Raw genomic sequence first — 23,896 nt, forward strand, 5'->3', positions numbered from 1 at the left:
AGTGGAATGGAGATCAGGGCGGGTCTTAGGACTGAGGGGGACTGTAATTCTTTCGGTGACCTGTTAAATATTCTCCTGTGTTATTTATTCTAGAATTGTGTTGTTTCTTGTTGTCTTAATTTATTGTTATATTGAGTACAGTTATTTAATTTCCTCTAGAAAAGTGATAATCTTTTAGCAATTCCTGTTTTTAAGAGTTTGTGTCCATAAATAGCAATGCATACTGAACCCATTATTCAAGCTATGTTTCATGTATGTTGTGGTGCTGATTTAAAATTCAGGTCTCATCTGTGTGCCTTTTCTTCATGTTTCCTAACTCATTTTTCCTTTTTATGACTATCTGAAATCAGTATCAGGGAGTTTCATTCTCTTTTTAATCTTTTTAAACTTAAAAGATAAAATACCTCCAGTTTTAAAAATACAGAGATGTTTGAGGAAAGAGTTGATTGCTGCCTCGTGTTTCTAGGTGTGTCCTCTTTGGTTGGTCCACATGGTGTTGGTGCTTCGCCAGGTGACAAAAAGTCAAAGAACAAGACCGCACGAGGGAAGAAGAAGAGCATATTTGAAACCTACATGTCCAAGGAGGATGTTTCAGAAGGCTTGAAGAGAGGAACACTTATCCAGGTGCTTAAAACATACTAGAAGGCTATTCCTTGACTATGTTGAATCAGAAGTAATCTATTACTCATTAAACTTTTTGTGTGTGTGCTGTGTGCTTTGAAAGAAATGAAGACATAAGAGGCCCAGAGCTTCCTGCTTCTTAGATCTGCAAGGCAATTAGAGGTGGTAAGTGCCACAAGCCTGAGAGAAAGTGCTCTGAGATTTGAGAGGAGAGGGCCCTTACTTCTGGTTAGTTAGGGTTGTCTAGGAATTCTTTCTTGGAAGGAATATATTAGATCCAGGCCATAGATTGGGTGCAGTTTGAATTTTGAATAAGTGAAGGGGAGAGAAAGAGCTTTACGAAAGACCAGTGTGAGCTACTAAGACAGAAGTGGGGTACAGGGTGTGGCTTCAACAACTAGTTTGCCTGGAGCACATGGATGCTGAATAACAGAGAATAAGGTTGAAAAGGAAACAGTAAACAGCAGCAGACAATATCTTTTGAGTGCTTTATAGTTTACAAAGTATTTTTACCAGCTAATTCTGCAGTTTGGCTCAGCAAACGTTTATTGAGTATCCACTGTGAGCCAGTTTATAGTTAGGAGCACACCGCATGGATGCTCCCGAGATGAAGGTGGATGAGATTGCCTTTCTGTGCTTTGAGCTTGCAGCCCGGTACTGGAGCAGGTAGTTGTGTGTACAGATGATCTAAGGATAAAGGGTTAGTGCTCAGATAAAAGTGTGACCAGGGTTTATAGGAGAATGTTGGGGGAAACCGGGAAACTGTACAGGGTGACACCCGTGGTGAATATTGAAAGATGACTCATTTGGGCCTATTAAGTGAGTGATATGAATGTGGGAAGGAAGTAGGGAGAGTCAGTGACACTAATGAAAACATGAACTGAGAAATAATATAGAGCAAGGCGGGTTAGGTCTCCTTAGGCATGAACTCTGAGGCAGATAGTAGGTAATGAGATGAAGAGGGAGGAGGGGCCACATATTCTTTGAATTAGATCTATTTTATAATTCTTAGATCAGTATAAAAACATTACCATGTGTTACCTGACTCACTTGAAAATGTTGACTGTGTTCCATTTTCTCTTATTCTGAGTGCCCAGCTTCTATATTTGTGTTCTGGCCTGGAGATCCAGCCAATGAACAGATACTGTCATCTTCTCTTCCTTTTTATCCTCTTTTTGTATTTACCTGTGGCCAAGTACACATGTGTTTAATATAGACTCTTGAATGGAAAATTGTTTTTAACACATTAGTTGCTTATTCTGATTTTAGAAGTACAGTTGGTTTTTTTTTTTTTTTAAACTTCCCTTGGATTTCCTGGATAAGGCCTCTCAGGAAATTTGAAGCTGCAGTTGGACATTTGTCCATTCATAAATCCGTTCATTTGCCGTTTATTATTCAGTGCACATGCTGAACTCCATTTTATCTACAAGTTTCTTGGCCCTCATGTTTTGTGTATGAGGACCAGTAATGCTTTTCCCATTCTCAGCTCCTGCCATTCTCTTCCAGCACGCTCTGCTCCATTCACCCTGATCTTCAAAACTTTTCCCGTTAAAAACTCTGCTCTTTGATTCGTCTGTGACTCTGTACTCACTGTTTCTGGTGCTTGGAATACTTTCTCCCACTATCTTAATGTAATCGTGCTTGACTTTACCTGAATGTCCCCCTTTTATGAAGCCTCACTTTAATTCTCCAAGCAGAATCAGCTGTTACTGCTTTCCTGAAGTTGACTTTTTAGTTTACCATTTATTCTAAACTTATTACCATTTCTTGGCACTTATGCTTCCTCAAATAGAGTGTTCACTTCCTTGTGGGCAGGGTCATGTCTTACTCCCACAAATTAACCTAATGCCTGGCATTTGACTGATACTTAGTAAGTTTATATTGGATAAATACTTGTTTACTGACTGAGTAAAGAATCAAAGTACTGTCTTTGAAGAAGTGTGAGAGGAACCTTGGTTGTTACAACTTGGAAGAAAAATTGCTTATAATTTTGGTTATAGAATTTACAGAGAGAGGCTGAGGGAAATATTATGCAATGGTATTATTTATACTCCTTCCTATTAATTTTTGCTTTTGAAGCAACTCTTTGCTAATATTAAAACAAAAAGTTGATCAATGTAACAACTCTCATTCCCAGAAGTTTGTAAGTGATTCCTCCTGGCCTGTGACACATGAGACTCAGCAGCCAGAGCCTCCCGCCACAGATGAGAACAGTTGTTCTTTGCAGATGGGAAGGGAATGGGTTCCAGATATGAGGTCACTGTGTGAAGTATACAACACTGGAAATAGATTTTTCATAGGCAGAGAAACAGAGTCCATCTGTGCAGGCCTTGATGGGTAAGGTAAAAAGCTAAACAAGAAAAGATATTTGAATGCTATTGGAGAAAATTAAATTGATTAAATATGTAAATATATTTATTTTTACATTTTTTAAATGTAAGCATTTGTTAACTTTTGTATTCACACTTAAGTATAGTGTGACATCCTTTTTCTTTTCCTCATCCAGAGAAGAAACTTTTACTGAACGATAGAGATATTTTTAGATAGAGGAAAAATATTTTCATTTTATTTTCAATACTTTGCCCAATAATTTAACATTTCATTAGTGGTTTGCCCTATATGGTGAAGAGTTGTCCACAGAGACCAAAAAAATCTCTTTCCTGTGTTTGAATTCACTAATAGTAACACATGATCATGTATATGTAGTTTTGAAATTTTTTTGGTAAACAAGTTCTCACATCAAAGAGTATACGTTTTTTCTCACTCCATAGGTACAGTATTGGGAGGTTGTTATGGGAGATGTTAGGGGAAATGAGAGTGTGGGATAGAGAGGCCTGGAAGGAACTTAGCTTTGGGGTGATGACCAAAGTGATATTGAAGTAACAGTGAAGTATGAAGATAGTAGAATTGGCTGGTTTCATGTTCCTAGCTGGTTCTTTGGCAAAAGGTGGTTCAGGCTGAGCCACCAGAGCTGTATGAGGCATGAAGTCACATTTCCCCTAGAATAAGATGTTAATGTAAAGTAGTGGGACCTTGAAAGAAATTGTAGTGCAGGACAACAGGACAGGATGGGCTAGTGTCTAGGACCTTCACCATTTGTTAAGAGTAAAATTAGAGAACACTTGGGTGTGAGTTAAAGGGAGGAATAGTGACATTACAGTGAACTGTCCAGTCGTTTAGAAGGAACAGATGATATTCAAAACATTAATGCCAGGTGGTGGGAGAACTTCTACTCTGCAGACATTAATTAATTAGCCCAATAAGTGTTTCTTGACTGCCTCCTAAGTGCCAAGCATATACCAGTAAGTAGATAGGCAATTCACTGGAGGAGATAGAAAAAAACAACTAAGGAAATAAAGAGGAAATTCTTGCCTGTGATGCATGCTAACAGGGAAGTAAGAAAGATGAGAGAGAATAGAGAGAGCCACTTGACATAGGGTGTTTAGGCCTCTCCGAGGAGGTGATCTCTGAGCTGAGATCTGCAGGTTGAAAAATATGAGCCAGCCATTTGAAGAATTAGCAAAAGAACATTACTGGCAGAGATATCAGCTAGTAGAAGAATGGCAAGCAGAAAAAGGCTTGATGTTTCTGAGGACCAAGAAGAAAGCCTATTAGATGTAGTGAGCAAAGGGAATTGCGATATGGTAATAAACTGGAAAGGTAGGCAGTTGCCAAATCATGTAGGGTCTCTAGGCTGTATTGGAGAGTTGGATTTTATTTAAAGAACAATGGAGATTCACTGAATTGTATTAAGCAGGGGAAGGACATATCTGTTTTATGCTTTTAAAACAATTCTCTGGCAACTGTGAGATGAACAGACTAGAGTGGAACCTGGGAGAACATGTAGAAGGCTGTCAGAGTCAATCAGGCAAGAAAATATGGAGATGTGACCAAGGGTGGTGGCAGTGAAGATGGACAGAAATGGATGGATTTGGCACTAGTACTGGCATGACATGCTGATGGATGAAATGTGGAAGGTAAGGCAAAGGGAGTGATAAAGGATGACTCCTAAGTTTTTGAGTTGGGTAAAGGATGGATGATGTTGCCACTAGCCAAGATACGGAAGGTTGAAGGTTGCAGTGTGGTACTGGTTTTTGGGGAGAAGTGAGCAGGTGGCATAAATGAGTGAAGAGGCCCTGATGGTGACTATGGCAAATGGAGAGGCAGTCTGCAGCAGTTAAGAGCAAGGACTTTGGAACCAGACTGCTTGGTCTTGAATGTGGTATGAAAGTGGGCACCTCTCAGTGCCTCTATTTTTTCATTTTATAAAAAAGAGGGTAATAGTACCTTTCTCATAGGGTTGTTTTGAGGGTTAAATTAGTTGGTAGATAAAGCTCTTAAAACAGTGTGAGACGTGATAAACTGGTGTGTTACTTGTGACTGTTTTTATTACTATACAAGAAGCATCTGTTATCCAGTTCAGGTGGTTGCTGCCATGTAGGGTTAGCTGGTTTTTCAAGAAAATCTGGAAATACATATTTATGTGTGAAATTCCTCAGTTTTAAGCATTTTCAAACATCCTGTAAGCCAAATAAAACATGTTTGTGATTGCCAAGTTAGGCTAATTAGCCTAGTTGTGTTATATTTTTCTACAGTAATATTCAGCTCCTTGGGTGTAAGGATGGGAAAGGCAGATAGTTGGAGTCAACTGAAAGTGAGGTTTTGCTAGTTGAATACAAGAGGAAGCATGGACCCAAGGCTCAGGATTTGTAAGGGCAGTAGGTACTGACAGGCCATGTCAACAAGGTAGCCAAGGAAGGGAATGAATGTAGTGGGAGGACGATAAATGGTAAAAATGTAGTGGGAGGACGATAAGTGGTAAAAATGTGGTCAGGTCCCTGGGTTGGAAGTCTTGGTGAAGATGAAGAATTGTTGAAGTGGGATTTCTACCTTAGTGACCTGGAAGGATAGAAGATTGTGATCAGAAAGTGTAATACTTGATTTTAAAATCAATGTTTGGAGGTGGTGTAGTTAGCAATGATAACAAGATACAGGCTGTGAACATGGGAGAGAGTAACTAGGGTGGGTGGGCTCGAGTGTCTGGCGAGGGTTGCCTGGTCATCCATGTGGATGTGAGGTCCCATAAGTGTTTATAGGAATGAGGCTGGAGAGAAAGAGAGTGTGCTAAAAGGCAAAACATTAGTAAATCAGGGTTACGATCAGGAGGTTTGATGATGACAGCACCAGGGAGGTACAGCAGGAGCTAATGATGTGAACTTCTAAGGGTCTGGGGATTTTGAGAGACAATGAGGGGGAAATAATTTTAAAGCTGCAATGGGGAAGTTGAGGGGAAACATTCTTCCTCTAGTCCCTGAGATATACAGAATAGGAGAGAGAAAATCGGCTCCCTTTGAGAGCTCTTAAAGGGAAGTGATCACATCAGAGGACAGCCAGGTTTCAATTGAGGCAAGGAGGCACTGGAGCATTCAGAGAAGAGATGGAGGTTGTAGGAGCCTCACCAGTCAATTCCAGGCCTAGGAAAGAGTTGAGGATGAGGGGTGATGGTTTGGGGCAGATTAGGTGATGGTCATAAAAATATGGAAATATAAGTTCTGGGCTTATGTAGGTGAGTGGGACAAATCATCTGCTAGAAGTCTTTTTCAGTTTCGGGGCCATTTCTTGATATGCTTTACCGACAGCTTCTTCCGTCACGCTGTGGGGATGACTCTGCTGTGCTGTGGAACTCTGCTGAAGTTCATTCTTAGTGTGATCCGTGCTCTCAGCGGGTCTGTTCCTGAGGTCCAGTTCTTAAGAGTATGCTCTAGTCAAACGGCAAATGTTTTTCTTGAACAGGCTTCTATCCTTCCCTATATGCTTCTATATCTCAGGAAGTTTGGGGTAGACAATCAAGGATAGAATCTTTTAGGTCCTTTTAATATTTGTGTTTTTAAGTAGAGCCAGGAAATGTATAATAACTATAAATGGAGTATAACCTTTAAAAATTATGGATCATTGTGTCATACACCTGTAACTTACATACTATTTTACATCAACTCTATCTCATTAAAAAAAAATCACACACACAAAATAGAGGTAAGATACAGCCGTGAGCCACCTCTTTCTCCTCAGCCTCGCCTTGGTCTCTCTCAGTGCTCTGTAATTAAAGGTGCTTTCAAAGCAGAAGACATTCTCTTCTCTGTACTTCTTCATGTACTAACCATTCACTTGAAGCTTATCACTTGAGCTTGAATTGATGATAGAAGAATAACAATTGGAAGAAAACTTAGGTCAAAAAATGAATTTTAAAAATTAACTTCAATGAATTCACTGTTATGTATTTGGAATGTCTTTCCGTCACTGGACTATAAGCTCTGAGGGGCAGAGACTGTCAGTTATTACTCTCTATTGTGTCCCCATCACTTAGCATAGTGCCTGTCATCCTAGTTGTCAGGAAATACTTGTTATGTGAGTAGATGAATATTTAGGATAAATGTAATAAGCCTTTTTCCTTCCTCCCCAACAACAAACTGCTATCCTAAAAATGAAATTGCAGTGACATTAGTGGAAAGGGACTGGCCTCAGGGAACTTTGCCTGCCTTATCTCCCAGCCCCTCTCCCTCTTCCCCTAGTACCACAAGATGGTAGAAGAGAATTTGCCTTCTTAGTCACTCTTGCCTAAATTTCCCTTCTGATTTATCTCAAGTTTGGCTCCTCCTTCAAGTGTCAGGTTGGACACCATCTCTGTAGCCTTTCCTAGTGCCCTCAGCTGAAAGTAGGCTGTTCCCTCACTTACGGCATTCTTCATGTTTTAATTTATAAACAAGAACTGAGCTTGGTTATCATTTTCCTTCCAATATTTTCTGTCTCAGGGGCTTGGATATAAGCAGAATTCAATAAATAATGGTTGAATTAAGGACTGAAAGAAGATTTCTAGTAGTCTGTGGGATTTAAAACAGTGGTATAAACTGTTGCGTGGAAATTTGTGATTTAAACATGGTTGTACCAGTGAAAGAAAGAATTATTTTCTGCTTTATTTTATGCCCTCACCTATTTTGTTAATCATGTATCTTTGAGTCTTTCAATATTTTAGAGGGGAAATGTTATTTAAAACACTTACTCAAGACACCCTTTGAGTCTGGCTTTTAGGAAAATAACTGCCTCCATCTATGAGTTCCAGTGGCCTTCAAATGCAGCTGTAAGTGGGGAGGCTTACAGCTTCCTGCAAGAGCCTAAAATACTGAACTGCTATTGAAGAGGGCCCCCACCTGCACCTCTGTGCATAAATAGAAGCAGACCCTGATTTGGTGCTGGAATAACATGAAATTGAAGGCAAACTGGGTGGCCTGGCTGTTGGAGCCAGGATTCCCATTTACATTAAGAGTTGGTTCTGGACCATTTTGAATTATTGACTCATTCGGCTCTGCAGAGGGGCCAAAGTAAAAATTATGCATCCAGTCCCTTGAGGCTGAGTAGTCAGCTTGGAAATCAACCTGCATCACTTTGAAGGTTGTCACAGAAACAAGCAGTTTTGGAAAGGTCTTAAAGAATAAACAAGGCCATTTGTGTGGTGGGGTATAAACCCCAGATAACCTTGTTCTTAAAGTAAAGTTTTAAATTTGAAGACTATCATACAGGGGCACGTAAAATCTCAACAGTTGCCACTTTCCCACTCCATGCCAAGCTCTGTTGCTTCTCGCCTCTGCCCATTCACAGCAAGGTGCCAGTGTGAGCTTTCAATTTTTGATGGAACTCTGTGTTATAGACATCAGTGTAAATCGTGTTTCATGGATTTAATGAATAGTTCTCATACATCTAACTTGTTTCCTAGATCGAACTGTTTAATTAATTTTAAAACTTTTTATTGGATAATAACTTATGTATGGAAAAATCTTAAGTATGTAACTAGTTAAATTTACACAGATTTGATTTTTTTATTTTAAAGGGTGTATTGAGAATCAATCCGAAGAAGTTTCATGAAGCCTTCATTCCTTCCCCGGTAAGTTCAATAACTTTATAATAAACCTAATGTCACATTTAATTTTTTAGATCTATTGTGAAACTGAAATCATATATTCTAACTAAAAAGCAGAGTAGTAAAACAAAATTGAGGATGGGCAAGGATTTGTTTCAAATTTAAATAAACAAAATTTGCCTTTGGTTAAGAACCCCTTCTGCCAGTCTTAAAATCACATGTCAAATGAAAGGGATGGCTTTTGTTACTAGGCTTCAGGGAGCAGCTGAGCCCATGCAGACACCCACCAGTTCTTGTAATTGGACGCCCTTGGTTTATAGTTTAAAAGGATTTATGGATTTTTCCACTGATTTAAGTTAATCTCTCCTAAACAAATACGCTATCTACTTTCAATCTACTGCATGAGCTAATCTACAAATTTGTCCAAAAATAATGTGCCATGCCTTTTTTTGGTGGAGGGAAGTCAGAATTTCTTACTTTACTTTTATGTAGTTGATAGGACTTGGTACAAGGCTTTTTATCGTTGGGTCTTTATACAGTTTCTTAGGTTCATGACTCATTTTAACAGGCTCTCTCCCATTAAGGGACGTTCACTCTGCCATATAGTTAGCAGGTCTCTGGATAAGGCTTGATTGTGCAAAGCTGAGAGAGCAATATTCTTAAATTCTTGACCTAACTTTTCCAGGATGCCATAAATAGGATAGCCATAAAATTAGGTTTTTCACAGTGGAAGAGACCATAGGAAGAAACTTTAGCTAATAGGTGAAGAAATGGAATACACAGATTTCGGTTAACATATTTCATTACATGAAATGACAGGTTTAATGAGAATACAAGTTCAGTCATGTACTTCATAGGTATTATTTTTATTGTTGTTGTTGTTACAATAACCTAAGACCTATTCTAAAGCTCAGTTTAGTGCCTATTCCCCTTGCCCTGTCTAGAAGCCAAGGATTCACATTTGTATCTCAAGTTGAGGTCTTACCCACTGGATTCGATAAAAAGTATCACATGTCACATTGTTCTCTCTGAGTTACTTTCTGTTCCTGTGACAGAACATGGTATATACACTGACCCTGGTGCTTAGATGATAGGACTGAGGGTCAGCTTGGAGGTAGCAGCTTAGCTGCAGAAGCAGTTTCATCATACGGTGGAAGCACAGTTGACATGGGTGTTAGATTCCAGAGTTTGCTCATAAGGTGAAAATCACATTCAGTCATCATAAAAATTACCCATGAAAATCTCCTAGGAGTATGCCATGTTGGAGATGGATAAACCATCTTGCAGTAAGTCTAGCATAGCCAGCGTTTTCTCCATATTAGAAAGAATGACCGTTTCTTCATTGGCATACCAATTGAAGGGGCTTAATTATATTAGGGGCCCCAAACATGGATTTGAGCATGAGCGACACACCCAGTGCAATAAGAAGTTCACCGCGAGAGGCACATGGGAACTGAGCAGATTTCAAATCTTCTGTCTCCTGTGCACACTGAGGTTTGCTCTCATTGATTGGAATGATAAGAGGAATTACATACAGCATTTTGAAAATTTTAGTGCTTGCTTTTTCTCTTCCATGAGCACACAGTATTGAATTTCCCCTAAGTTAGATTCCTATTAGGCCAGCTCCTGACCTTAGGACAAAAGCACACATACCACATATGAAATATTTAAAAGTTATAAATCACACTAAGAAACTGTTAAGTAAAATACATACATGACAAACCAGATATATTCCTTGCCAGACGTATGTACCTCCATGTACTCAGGTTCAAATGTAGAATTCTAAGACTCCTTGGAGCTCCATGCTGAAGTGTGGCTGCATGGAGTGGGTGTACCTCTGGCATACCCCTCTTTCCTTCCCAGTCCTGGCTCCCTGTTCTCTCTTTGCTGCCCTTTTGCCTCCTCCTCCATTCAGTGAGGGCCCTTACATGCATCTAGGTGACCATCTTATCCTGCATGTCTAAGCTCTGCCCACTCCCCTTAGAAATATCTACCATTAGCCATCTGTGAAGTCCAGAGGTGCCACCTGTGATGTGGTCTGTTTGGGAAGACAGACTGGGGAAGATGCCTATATATGCCCTGGAAGTAGGCTTGGAGCCAATTACAAATAGGGATGCACTTTCATTTGGTCCTGAGAACTCCTTACCTGAGTGAGGAGGGGTGTGGCTGACGGATGGCCAGAGCAGAGGTCCTCTAAAGTCTGGACCTAATTATGTTCCTGTAAGTTAAGTTCATGTGATTTAAACTTGCAAATGATGTGTTGCCACTGTTTAATCTGGCTTGTTAGAGGAAGTTAAGAAGCAAAAGTTATTGATGTTTCAAAAGCTCAAGTTGTTCTCCCACTTGAAATTGTGTTCCTGACATGTCCTATTTAGAATTTTTTAGCTAATCATGATATTTGGATTGGCTTATTTCTATACCTCTTTTTCTCTCTTACCTGGCCACTGATAGAGTAATAAAATTGTATCAGAGGGAGAAAAAATGGTTAATGACTCACCTCTAATTAATTAAGAGCAGACTACAAAAGCTCTATCAAGGCCCAGTTGTAAGTGATTGTAGATACTCTGGTGTTGGACACTGGAACAATTCTGCATTCTAGTTTTGTGGTCTTCTGGTCAGTTTCCAGTTTTAGAAGAATTATAGAAAGAAATATCGAAGAAGGAGATAGTAGAGGCACTGAGTTACATGTGGATAAATCCCACCACTGGTCTGGATTTCTGAGTGTACATAGCTCATGTCCGTGTCAACTGTGAACTTGTGTGAACTAGAAAAATGCTCACAGGTAGATTAGGAGGTAGGATAGCAGAATCAGGGCCTGATTGTTACCTGTTCCCTGCTTTAGCAGAGAGAATAAAGACAGGAATTGATAGAAAGATGTAGCTTCTGCTCTGACAATAAGAAATAGAAAAGTTTCCTCAATTGTAAAATGAAGGGTAGATTAAATATTGTCTAATGTTCCTCACAACTTTAAAATTCTAAAGTTTTTTGAGAAACAAAAATAGAGCAGATTTGATGAAATTATTTAGGTTTATTCTTACCTAAAGACAGTTGTGAACTTACACAATACTGCTTTCTGTGTTAAAATATCTGCTTATGTCAGCAGACTAGGAACAGTGAATTGATCATCAGGTATAAAAAAGTACTCTTTTGTGGGGAATATGATTTAGGTTTATTATAATTTCTACTCATAGAAAGTTGATATTTATTTTCTTATGACAAACCCAAAATATATGGGATAGGTTACTTCTGTGTGTACCTGCTAGTCTCCTGGTGTTCTCAATAAAAGTAAGATACAGAGTTAAAATAAAACCATATGACTTTTTCAAGCAAAGCAAGATAAACTGATATTATTGAGATGCCTTTTTGAATCTATGTGGGGATAAGATGAAAAGGAGAAATGGACCAGATGTAAAAACCTAGATTTTTACAAAAAGCACAGTTTCTGTTCTGAATTATATTGATGCAAGAAGTTCTGTAGCCTTTTTGTGCATCGTATCATGGGAGTCACTCTTTGTACACCTGTGGAATTTATACCTGGTCCAAAGGGAGCTATTCCATCCATGGAGGATGTTCTGACCGTCATGGTGTACGTGGGTTGTCCTCCGCTCTCCAGCCTCCTAAATATTTAATTCAGTTACCCCCAGATCCCTTTATATTTTCTCCAGGTTGCTCATTATCCATTTTTCTTTTTTTATATTCTTTCTGATGGGTAGCATGACTCTTCTGGCATTCTGGCATTCAAGTAAAGGACTGAACTCTTTGGCCTTAAAAAGTAGTTAGGAGGGATAACCCAAACTTTTAAAATATTGAGCTATTGCCAAGTTTCTTATCTTTAAAATAAGAGATTCTGCAATAGATACAGGCTTCTGAATGAATCAATGAAGTAAGAGGTATCTATAGATTTGTGTGTTGATCAAGGTTCAACTCAGCCCTGCTTTTCTTTCTGACAATATGTACATTTTATTCATCTTAAATCTCTAAGGTAAGGGTGGTGTAGCTGCTTATGAAAGAGGCATCTCATTGCATATATTTTGGCATGTGAGAATGACCTCTAGACAGCTTTATTTTCATTCGAGAGAAGTTGGAGAGATCTTGTTGCTTTACAAATTGGAGAAGGCAGTGATTGATATGTTGTGCAGCACTTCAGTTGTTCACTCTTTATTTATTGGTTGTCTCTTCCTATTTTTTTGAGAAGCTTACTATGAGGTCAACTGCAGTAATTCTGTCTTTGTGGCTAACACGGTAGCTATTCCTTAGGGAGTAGGGTGGGTCAAGTTTGGCAAAGTGTGCAGGCCGTGCTGCCAGCCCATGGCTAAATTAGAAACTGAACAGAAAGACTGTTCTAAAAGATCTCGAATGGTTTGTAATTGGAAACTATAAAAAAGTACTGAGTGTCTGAAATCCCATTTTGGAGGCAGTGGTGAATTTGGAATACTAATTTTAACTAAAATGTCGTAATAATCACCTGCAGTCTGTTGAGTGTAACATCTATATCAAGTGTCTTTATTAGAAGATTTTGAGTGGTGGCTTTCCACACATGTTTGTTATTACCTTCTCTGAGGAAAATTAATATTTTACTTCTCTCTAATCCTCTGAAAACAAGCACATAGTATATATAAACTCTAGGAAGGATGACAGGATAAGGGTACATGTTTGTGGATGAAACATTTAGAAAATATTTAAATTTTTTCATGGAACTTTACTGCTGAAGTTATGCTTTTCTTAGCTACCTTTTACATTTAATTGTTTTTGTGTAGTAACTTGGTTTAATAAGAAGACTCTGTCACCTAATTCAGTTTGGCACTCGATACCTAGGAAGTTTTCTGGGGCTACACTGCTTAAGGTGGCTTGTTTTTAAGTATGTGATTGAAGATGAAGGTGTCCATGCCTTGTGACATTCATGGGAGGGAGTTCATTTTCTCCTTAGTGAGAAGGGTGGACTGTGAAAATGCTTTATGAAGCTCACGTTACCTTCCTTTCCTTTTTTTCTTTGCTTTCTGCTTGGGTCTCCATAAAAACAATCACAATTTTAGGATTATTTGTTCTAGTTCTGCAAAAAATGTCATGGGTATTTTGATAGGAATCACGTTAAATCTATAGATTGCTTTGGGTAGTATAGCCATTTTAACAATATTAATTCTTCCAATTCAACAGCATGGGATAGTGTTCCATTTCTTTGAATCATCTTCAGTTTCCTTTAGCAATGTTTTATAGTTTTCAGTGTATGAGTCTTTCACCTCCTTGGTTAAGTTTATTTCTGGGTATTTTATTTATTTTGATGAGATTTTTAAGTGGAATTTTTTTTAACTTTCTCTTTTTGATATTTCATTATTAGTCTAAAGAAATACAGAACATTTCTATATATTAATCTTGTATCCTGCTACCTTGTTGAATTCATTTATTAATTTTAATAGCTTTTGTATGGAGAATTTAAGTTTCTCTATATAGAGTATCATGTCATCTACAAATTACATGGAGCCACAAAAGACCCAGAATTGCCAAAACAATCCTGAGGAAAAAGAGCAAAGCTGGAGGCATAACCCTTCCAGACCTCATTCATACTACAAAGCTACAGTAATCAAAACAGCATGGTATTGGCACAGAAACAGACATATAGATCAATGGGACAGAATAGAGAGCCCAGAAATAAATCCACACACCTATGGTCAATTAATCTATGACAAAGGAGGCAAGAATATACAATGGAGAAAAGACAATCTCTTCAATAAGTGGGGTTAGGAAAGCTAGACAGTTACACATAAATCAATGAAATTAGAACATTCCCTCACACCATTTACAGGAATAAACTCAAAATGGTTTAAAGACCCAAGTGTAAGGCATGATACCATAAAACTCCTAAAAGAGAACAAAGGCAGAATGTTCCCTGTCATAAATCACAGCAATATTTTCTTAGATCAGTCTCCCAAGGCAATAGAAATAAAAGCAAACAAACAAATGGGACCTAATCAAACTTAAAAGCTTTTGCACAGCAAAGGAAACCATCAACAAAATAAACAGACAGCCTAAGTAGGAGAACATATTTGCACCTGATGAGACTGACAAGAAGTTAATATCCAAAATATACAAACAACTCATACAACTCAATATCGAAAAAACAAACAACCCAATTGAAAAAAGGGGCAGAAGACCTAAATAGACATTTTCCCAAAGAAGACATACAGATGGCCAACAGGCACAAGAAGATGCTGAACATTGCTAACAGTGAAATGCAAATCAAAACCACAGTGAGTCACCACACCAGTCAGAATGGCTCTCATCAAAAAAGTCTACAAATAATAAATGCTAGAGTGGGTGTGGAGAAAAGGAAACCCTTGTGAGCTGTTGGTGGGAATGTAAATTGGTGCAGCCACTGTGGGAAACAGTATGGAGTTTCCTTTAAATAATAAAAATAGAGGTACTGTATCATCTAGCAGTCTCACTCCTGGGTATATATCCAGAAAAAAATGAAAACTCTAATTCAAAAAGATACATGCACCCAGTGTATGTAGCAGCATTGTTTACAATATCCAAGACATGGAAACAACCCAAGTGCCCAGCAACAGATGTTGGCTTAAGAAGATGTTGTGTATATATACATTGAATATTACTCAGCCATAAAAAAGAATGAAATATTGCCATTTGCAGCAATATGGGTGGACCTAGAGAATATTATGCTTAATGAAGTCAGTCAGACAAAGACAGACAGATTCTATATAGTATCATATATATTTGAATTCTAAAAAATAAATCAAATGAATATGTATACAAAAGAGAAACAGACTCACAGACATAAAGAACAAATTTATGGTTATCAAAGGTGGAGGAGGGACAAATTAGGAGTATGGGATGAACAGATAACTACTATACATAAAATAGACAAACAGCAAGAGTTTACTGTATAGCACAGGGAATTATATTCAATGTCTTGTAATAACCTATAATAGAATAGAATCTGAAAAAAATTAACTGAATCACTATGCTGTACACCTGAAACTGATACAATATTGTAAATCAACTATACTTCAATTAAAAAAATGAACCAACAATTTGCTCTTTTTGCCACTTCCCTGAGAGGAGCGTGACTTTGATGGTTTCTTCCTGGAGAACCTAAATCCTGGGGCTGGTTGTTGCTCCTGCCCTTGATTGGTTTTCTTAGGGGGTTCTATGTTGTTTTTATTCTGTTTTCTTGCAAACTGCCTGTTTTTACCTTTTCTCTTACTTAAAAAATTTTAGTTAGTGTAGAAAAGGTATCATCATGCTTTATTTTATTTAAAACAAAAAAGAATTACTTAAGGATTACTTATTCCTTTCTCATTTCAGTTGTGAAAGCATGCAATCCCAGTTTTTTTGCATTATGTGTTTTTGTTTGTTTGTTTTTGGCCTGCATATAATAGATCTTTTCTTATTTGGTGATGTTTTTAGCATTATGTTAACTTGCTTTTATGTGTCCATCACAATTTCTGTTAGTTCCAAAGAGACTGAGCTTCTTCTAGGTCTATTTGTGGCCATATACTAGTGTTCCTGTCAAATCAATGCACAGACTGTAGAGTTTACAATTTTTAAACCAAGGAAGTAATTTTTGGTTCTAATCCTTGGTAGAGCTGAGCTCTTTTATTTCTCTCTCCAATCTAGGATGGTGATCGAGACATTTTTATTGATGGAGTCGTTGCTCGTAATAGAGCCTTGAATGGGGATCTGGTGGTTGTGAAGCTGCTTCCAGAGGAGCAGTGGAAGGTGAGTTAAATTTTCATTTTCTAATTATAGACTTCTTAGGGCCTTTTGCATTCCATAGTGCATCAGTGAGACATCATAAACTAAAGTGGTGACAGACCCCTAAGACCCTTGGTTGCCCCAGAAGCAGGCCTCAGAATGCTTGGATGTAGAAGCATCTGGTGGGCAGACATCTAATGATTTGGGTTGTCCTTGCTGCTCCCCTGCCTCATCCATAGGATAGGAATAATCACAGTACCTACTTCCTAGGTTTGTGATAGTATTAAATGAGAATACATTTAAAAATCTAAAAATAGTTCCTGACAATGGTAGCAGCTTAAGTTTTTATTATTTATTTTCCCCACTAACATGGGGAGTTCTACCTTATCTCATAGCTTTATTGAGGTATAAATTAAATTTTTTATCTGATAGGGTAATAGTAATTGAGTTTGAGCTATGTGTCAGGAATTTGTAGAGTGTAAGGAAATTAGTAATGATCAAGATGGACATAGTTCTTGTCCTCATGGAGCTCTTAGTCTGGTGGGGAGTACAGGTAGGAAGAGACAGATACTACTCATACTTATACAAAAGTAAGAATAATTTTGATTAAGCTGTGAAGTTATGTGTAGAATGTTTTATGAGAGTGAATTATCCTACTCCAGATCCACTTCTCCTCCATCTCCCCAGCCCCCACCTCTAGTTGCTGCCAATTGTGGATAGTCTCCTTCCTTGATTCCTTGAAACCACAGCTAAGGGTTGACTCCAGATCCTAGCAACATAGACTTATTTAGGTCACTTCCTCTTTTCTTGAAAGCATCATCTAGCACAGTGTTGACCAGGTTTAAAAAGACAAGAAGAGTGCATTAAGTTCTGGTCAAACCAAAGGAAGTATTCCTAGAGGTCATTTGAGAGAGTTAATAGGCAGCATTATAGTAAAGATAAGCCAAAGAGGGAATAAGAAAGATGATGTCTTCTTTTGATTTAAGGAGTGAGAATGGATAGACTAGAAAGAAATAGAAGATTGGTTAGCAAGACGGATATCTAAAGCTGACCAGAGCAGGTATGGGGTATTGACTTGTCAAAGAGTAGGAATGGCTGTGTTCAGTTTTAATTTCTTCTTAGACATTTTAATGGAGATGTTGAGAACATACGGAGGTCTAGATAGTTTCACTTACTGATGAATTTTACTAAATATTTAAGGAAGAAATAATCCTGAGTCTGTAAAAGCACAGAAAATGCAAGAGGAGGATACCTTTTCCAGCTCATTCTGTGAAGTCAGCATTACCCTAATACCAAAACCAGGAAAAGACATTATAAGGAAAGAAAGCTACAGACCAGTACTCCTCACAAACATAGCTGAAAAAAGTCCTCAACAAAATATTAGCAACTAGAATTCAGCAATGTAGTAAAAGGATAATACAACATGAGCAAGTGGGGTTTATCCCAGGAATGCAAGATTGGTTTAATATTAGAAAAGTAATTCTATGTAATTCACCATATTAACAGGCTAAATTTAACTCCATATTTCAATCAAATGGCATCATTTTGATACAAAAATCCATTTGACAAAATTCCACAACCATTTATGATAACTCACAGCAAACTAGGAATAAAAGAGGACTTCTTCAGTCTGGTGAAGAATGTATCACCACTGGGTATGATGTTATAACTAACAAATGCAGAATGGTAAAAGACTGAATGCTTTTCCTCCGGTATTGGGAATGAAGTAAGAATGTCCCTTCTCATTCCTTTTATTCAGTGTTATACTGGAGATTCTAGTTAGTATGATGAAGCAATAGTAAAGAAGCATTTAGATTGGAAAGGAAGAAATAAAACTCTTTACTCTTAGACTGTGTGATCTTCTCTGTATAAAATCCTAAGGAATTTACAAGAAAAGTTACTAGAACTAATAAAATAAGTGCGTTTAGCAAGGCTGAAGGACAGAAGGCCAAAATACAAAAATCCATTGTACTTCTGTAAACTAGCAATGAAAAAGTAGAAACTGAAAAATTTCTTAAAGTACCATTTTTAATAGGATCAAAAATATGAGATACTTAGGGTTAAATGTGACCGAAGATGTGTAAGGCTATAAAACATTACTGGGAGAAATTAAATAAGGTGTCAATAAATGGTAAGAAATACTGTGTTTATGAATTAAAAAACTCAATTTTGTTAAGTTGCCAGCTGTATTCAAAGTGATCTATAGATGAAGCACAATCCCAGACAAAATCCTAGGAGGCATTTTGTAGAAATTAACAAACTGACTTTAAGATTTATAGGAAAGGGCAAAGGACTTAGAAGAGCCAAAACAAAGTACAACAAAGTTGGAGGACATATATTACTTAATTTCAAGACTTACAAAGCTCTGGTAATCAAGACAGTTTGGTGTTACCAAGGTGGAGACATATAGATCATTTGAAGATCAATGGTATGTAATAGAGATTCCAGAAATAGACCCATACATATATGATTGATTAATTTTCTACAAAGGTGCCAAGGTAATTCAGTGAGGAAAGAATATCTTTTCAACAAATTTGCTATTACAATCGTGTAACCATTTGGAAAATAAGGAACTTCAACCCTTACCTTGTACCAATAAGGAACTAACTAGAAATGAATCATACATCTAAATGTTTGTGTAAAAAGTGTAATTTTTCTAGAAGAAAAGAGAAGAGAAAATTTTAATGACCTTAGATTTGGCAAATATTTCTTAAGTATAATATTAAAAATATGAAACATAAAAGAAAAAAAATAAATTTTAAAATCAAAATTGTAATAACTTTTGCTTTTCAGTAGACAGTTACAAAAATGCACTCACAAGCCACAGACTAGGAGAAAATATTTGCAAAACATTTACCTCACCAAAAACTGTAATCTAGAATGTAAAGAACAAGTCAATAATAAACAAACAACCCAGTTAAAAACTATATTAAAGATTTGAATAGATACTTTACTAAATAAGATGTATGGATGGTAAATAAGCATATGAAAATATGCTCAGCATAATTAGTCATTATGGAATACAAGTTAATAGCACAAAATATGAATACAGGAATGACTAGAATAGCTAAAGTTGAAAAGACTGACCATAAACAGTGTTGACAAGGATATTGAGCAACTGGAACTCTCATACGCTGCTGATAGGAATATAAAACAGTACAGCCATTTTAGAAAACAGTTTGGCAGTTTCTTAAAAAGTTAAGCATATCCCTATCATATGACCCAGCCATTCCATTGCTAGGTATTTACCTTAGAGAAAATAAAGCATTTGTTCCCATGAATACTTTATATATGAAAGTTCATAGCATTTTTTTTGGTAATAGCCCTAAACTGAAAGCAACCCAAATGTCCATCAGCATGTAAACTAATTTTGGTATGTCTATTCAGTGGAATACAACTCAGCCATTTAAGAAAAAGCAATAAACTCTTAACACATGCAACAACATGGGTGGATCTCAAAATAATTATGATGAATGAGAGAAGCTAGACAAAAGAATATGCTGTGTATGATTTCATTATGTAAAACTCTAGAAAAGGCAAACAGGTCATTGGCTGCCTGGTGTGGTAATAGGAGAGATGGATTACAAAGGGACCCCAAGGAAACTTCAGGGGGTGATAGACTTGTTCATTATCTTGGTAGGATAATTTCATAATTGTATTTGTCAAGACCAATCAATTTGTGCATTTTAAATGTATGTAGTTCATTGTATGTCAGTTATACCTCAATAAAACCAAACAAAATACTGAAAATGAAACTAGCAAAAGAAGGTATTTGGACAGATGAGTCTGGAGCTCCAAGAAGAAATTGAACCTAAAGATGTAAATTTGGGAGCCATCAACATATATGAGGTGTTGAGACCACGTAGTGGATGGGATTACCTAGAGAGTGTAGCTAGAGAAAGGCAGCTGAATACTGAGTTCCTAAGGGAAGCCAACATGTAAAGGTCAACAAGAGGATCTCTTTAGAGCTCAGCAAAGGGGACTGCAGAGAGGCCTGTGCCCCTGATATATTGGGGGCATGAACCATGATTGTTAAATTTCAGCAGTGCATGATTGAGAGAAAAGGCTGATGCATCCTGAGGGTGTAGGGGGCAAAAGTCCAAGGAAATGGGTATCCACAAACTCAGGCTCTCATAGCCCATATAACCTGCTTGAATCTAGGAAGGCATTTTTTGATCTAGCTTGTTGACTTTTTCAAACCTTTTGGTAAAAGGAAGCTTCATGGAAAGAACAGTATACCTTTAACCCTAAGTAAGGAGGAAGATGTTTAGTGAAATCTGTTCTCAGGATTAAGCATAGGAATCCAAGTCCAAAGAGGGCAGAGTCAGGAACTTTTGATGAAAACGTTTTGCCTGTGATTAGTAATGATCCTGATATATTATTTCTGCATTTTCCCACAGTGTAAAAACGACTTCCCAGTTAGCAATAAACTTCTTAGAATGCAAAAGGCCTCTCTTTATCCTCTGTGTTGTCTAGTCTGAACCTCTTTAGTAGCCAGTCTTATGGAGAGAAATATTGAAGGGGCTAGAGTGGACTGTGGCATCTTTCAAGTCAAAAGAAAAATGGGCTGAGTGCTTAAATCTTGGGTGCTGGGTGCTGGGTGTTGGCTGCTGGCTGGTACCTCAGAAATGGTGCTAGAGCTTATTTAATGGTTTTCTTGCCAGTACTTAAGACTTGTCAATCAGCATGGAAAGAGGAGCTCTGGAGCCCCGCTTGCCTTTGTAGGCTGCGTTCAGAGGTATAGGCAGGTGGGCCAGGTACCTCATCAAAAATCATAGCTGTCACTGTTCTGTGTGGGAATGGGCAGCCCTGGGGTTTCTAGGTAGATGGGTAGAGGGAAATAGAGGGACTCAGAAGGCCAGTCAGTGTTTAGGAGTCTGGAGAGAAGATGATATGCATGAGGGAGATCTGCAGAGCAAAGCTGAGAGCTGTGTTTTGTCTGAGAAAATGGATGTGAGGATCCCTCATTAGAACTGAGGCCAATCCTATAAACCAATGCTTGTCTCCACCATGCAAATGATTCACCACCTGGGTATTTAAAAAAATGCATATTAAAATTCAGTAGATCTGAGGTGGTGTCCAAAATTATGCATTTCTAACAAGTTCCCAGTCAACATTGGTGCTACTGGTTCTGGAACCATACTTTGAGTAATAGGGCTATAATGTGTGAGTCAGGAAGGAAAAAGAAAGAAGCAGCTAAGGAGCCTGGGGCTAAGCTCTCTGGACCCTGAATCTGAGACTTGATTGTCAGGAAGATAGTTGAGCAAGAAAAGTGAGCCTTAACAGTTGTGGCTGGGCCATGAAGTCGAGACTAGATTCTGAACCCTCTCTTTATGAATGACATCCTCTTGAGCAGGGATTGGCATGGATGCAGATAAAAAGGCCTAGACTAGCAAGGAGGACCGTACCCTTTGAGTTGCTGGTAGGAGCAGAGGAGGGGAGACGACAGGGGCTGCTGTGGTATATGCATAGGCCCTCTTCAGCTTTCAGGTTTGAAATACAGAGGGTGGCTCAGGTTCCTTACTTGTTCCGTTTCCATGGAGCTCCTCAGGGTTTTCACAGTGGCTGCCTGACAGTTGCTTTTTACATTAAAGTTAGCCCCATTAGGTATGTCCCTTAGACCTCATTGGAGTAAGTATTTCACAACTTCTCATTCGGAAGAGAGGATCTCTGTTGGCTGTAGCCCACCTGTGACAGTTGTTGGTGACAGGGTCAAACTAGAGAGAAGAGAATATTCAGACTGTCATCAAGAACCCCTGACATGTGGAATATAAACATCTCAAAGCATACTGGCCAATTGTATTACAGGTTTGTTAGTACAAAAGCATATTGTTATCAAAGGAATCTGTAGTCAGTGGTGTGAGCAAATGTGAATTAATTAGATTATTCATCTTTGCTTCTTTATACTTGTTGTGCTTACGCCTCTTGGGTATGTAAACTACAGGGCCTTTGGAGTTTAGAAGAACAACAGTTATTTTAGCTGTAATAGTAAACAGTCAGTTTATTTCACAGCATTTTTTTTTTATGAAATAGATAGCTGTGAAAGTATCAAGCTGTGAAACAACAATAAAAAATAATTTGCTCTTATATAACAATTTTAATTGCAGAATTCTTCCATGCTTTTAGTGTACGTGTATGTATATATATATATATGTATGTATGTATATGTATTTTTTTATTACAGACATCTAATGACATCTAATGAAGGATAGTTGAGGCAAATGAGAGTTGCTTCACTTTGTCAATTGAGGAATTAAGTGATTGGTTTGAGAACTTGGGAGTTTTTGCCAGAGCCAGGGAGTAGAATCTGTATCTTTTGACTTGGCTTAATGTTCTTTCCTTATGGTTTTCTTTCTTTTTTAATTTTATTATTATTATTATTTTTTGAGTGAGAGTGTATATATGTATTTTTCTAGGCTAAGGGTCTTTGGCTTTCCTCAGGTTTTCAAAGTGGAGGGACATGTCCCCCAGATGGTTAGAAGCCATTGGTCTTAATGATTCTGCCTGGAACAGTGCAGGGTACCTGGTGGCTTCTCATCCTCTACTCATATTACCCTGTGCTCAATGCTAGAGGTACAAATTCAAATAGGACACATACTTTGCTCTTTCTGGTAGGCTGGTTGGGAAAGGGTTGAGAACAATTGTAGTATGGCTTCCATGATAGAAAGAGAAATACATGTTGTTAATGGAACATTAAACTGAGAGAATTGGCTCATGCATAACTGAAAAATTGTGCTCTACACTGGAATTTGACACAACATTGTAAAATTACTATAACTCAATAAAAAGAGTTAAAAAAAACCTGAGAGAATTGGGGAAGGTTTCATAGAAGAGGTTACCATAAACTATGGTTTGAAGGATGGGAATGGAGAAGGAAGAGAGGTTTGGTTTTATTTTAGGATGAGAATGATTTGGGCTGAGAATTCCTTGGCAGGAGAAGATTATGAAAATGTGCACTTTCAAGGAGCAGCATATGAAGCAAGGCTCTCTCTTCCTGCCATGTCATTGGCTAAGTGTGGCAGCCCCTCAGCCAGCTCTCTTAGACCCTGGCAAAAGCAAGGAATTCCTCATTGTTATCAGAAGCCCCCACTCCAGGGAAGACTAACATCCTTGACCCCCTTTTACTGAAGTTCACAGAATACTGCTCTTTGCTTTGTAAACTCTTCTGATTGCCATTTATTTGTTCTTAGCCCTGCTGCTTCAATTTTCTTTCCTTTCTCCAATTAAGTTCATCTTCATCTTTTTTGTTAACTATAATAAATTTATCCTATTATTTTACTTCTCTTGATACTTTAATACAGTACATTACAAATAAGCATATATAAACTCTATGGATTCTGCTGCTGATTTCTAACTTTTTAGTGCTGCCTGTGTACCGGGAACTGCATTAGTGCCTCACACTATTCTTTAGTCTGTTGTTATCCCTGTCTTAATTTTGTGAATGAGAAACTGGAGGCTTAGTTTACACATCTTATCTATTTAGGGAACATATAACTAGGAAGTGACAGAGTTGAGATTCAGATTCACATTTCCTCATTTCATGATCTCATTGCTATTTGTTATTACAGAGATACAAAGGAGAGAATTATTTGATCTGTAGAAAGATACTATAAGGTATCATAAAAATCAAGATAAATCCAGAAAATAGTTAAC

The 23,896-nt window shown here is 37.8% G+C and overlaps 1 protein-coding gene across 3 annotated transcripts in view; it reads left to right on the forward strand.

Annotated features, from left to right (window-relative positions):
- DIS3L2 (DIS3 like 3'-5' exoribonuclease 2) overlaps positions 1 to 23,896 on the forward strand; it is a 315,313-nt gene that overhangs the window by 43,842 nt on the left and 247,575 nt on the right. For all 3 annotated transcript variants that reach the window (XM_006207888.3, XM_072961849.1, XM_072961847.1), the window contains exons 3-5: positions 467 to 624; positions 8,504 to 8,557; positions 16,166 to 16,267. In XM_006207888.3, the coding sequence (XP_006207950.2) occupies positions 467 to 624; positions 8,504 to 8,557; positions 16,166 to 16,267 (314 nt within the window). The remainder of the gene's footprint in view (positions 1 to 466; positions 625 to 8,503; positions 8,558 to 16,165; positions 16,268 to 23,896) is intronic.

Source organism: Vicugna pacos, chromosome 5 (assembly GCF_048564905.1).
Source record: "Vicugna pacos chromosome 5, VicPac4, whole genome shotgun sequence".
In the NCBI taxonomy this organism is placed as follows: domain Eukaryota; kingdom Metazoa; phylum Chordata; class Mammalia; order Artiodactyla; family Camelidae; genus Vicugna; species Vicugna pacos.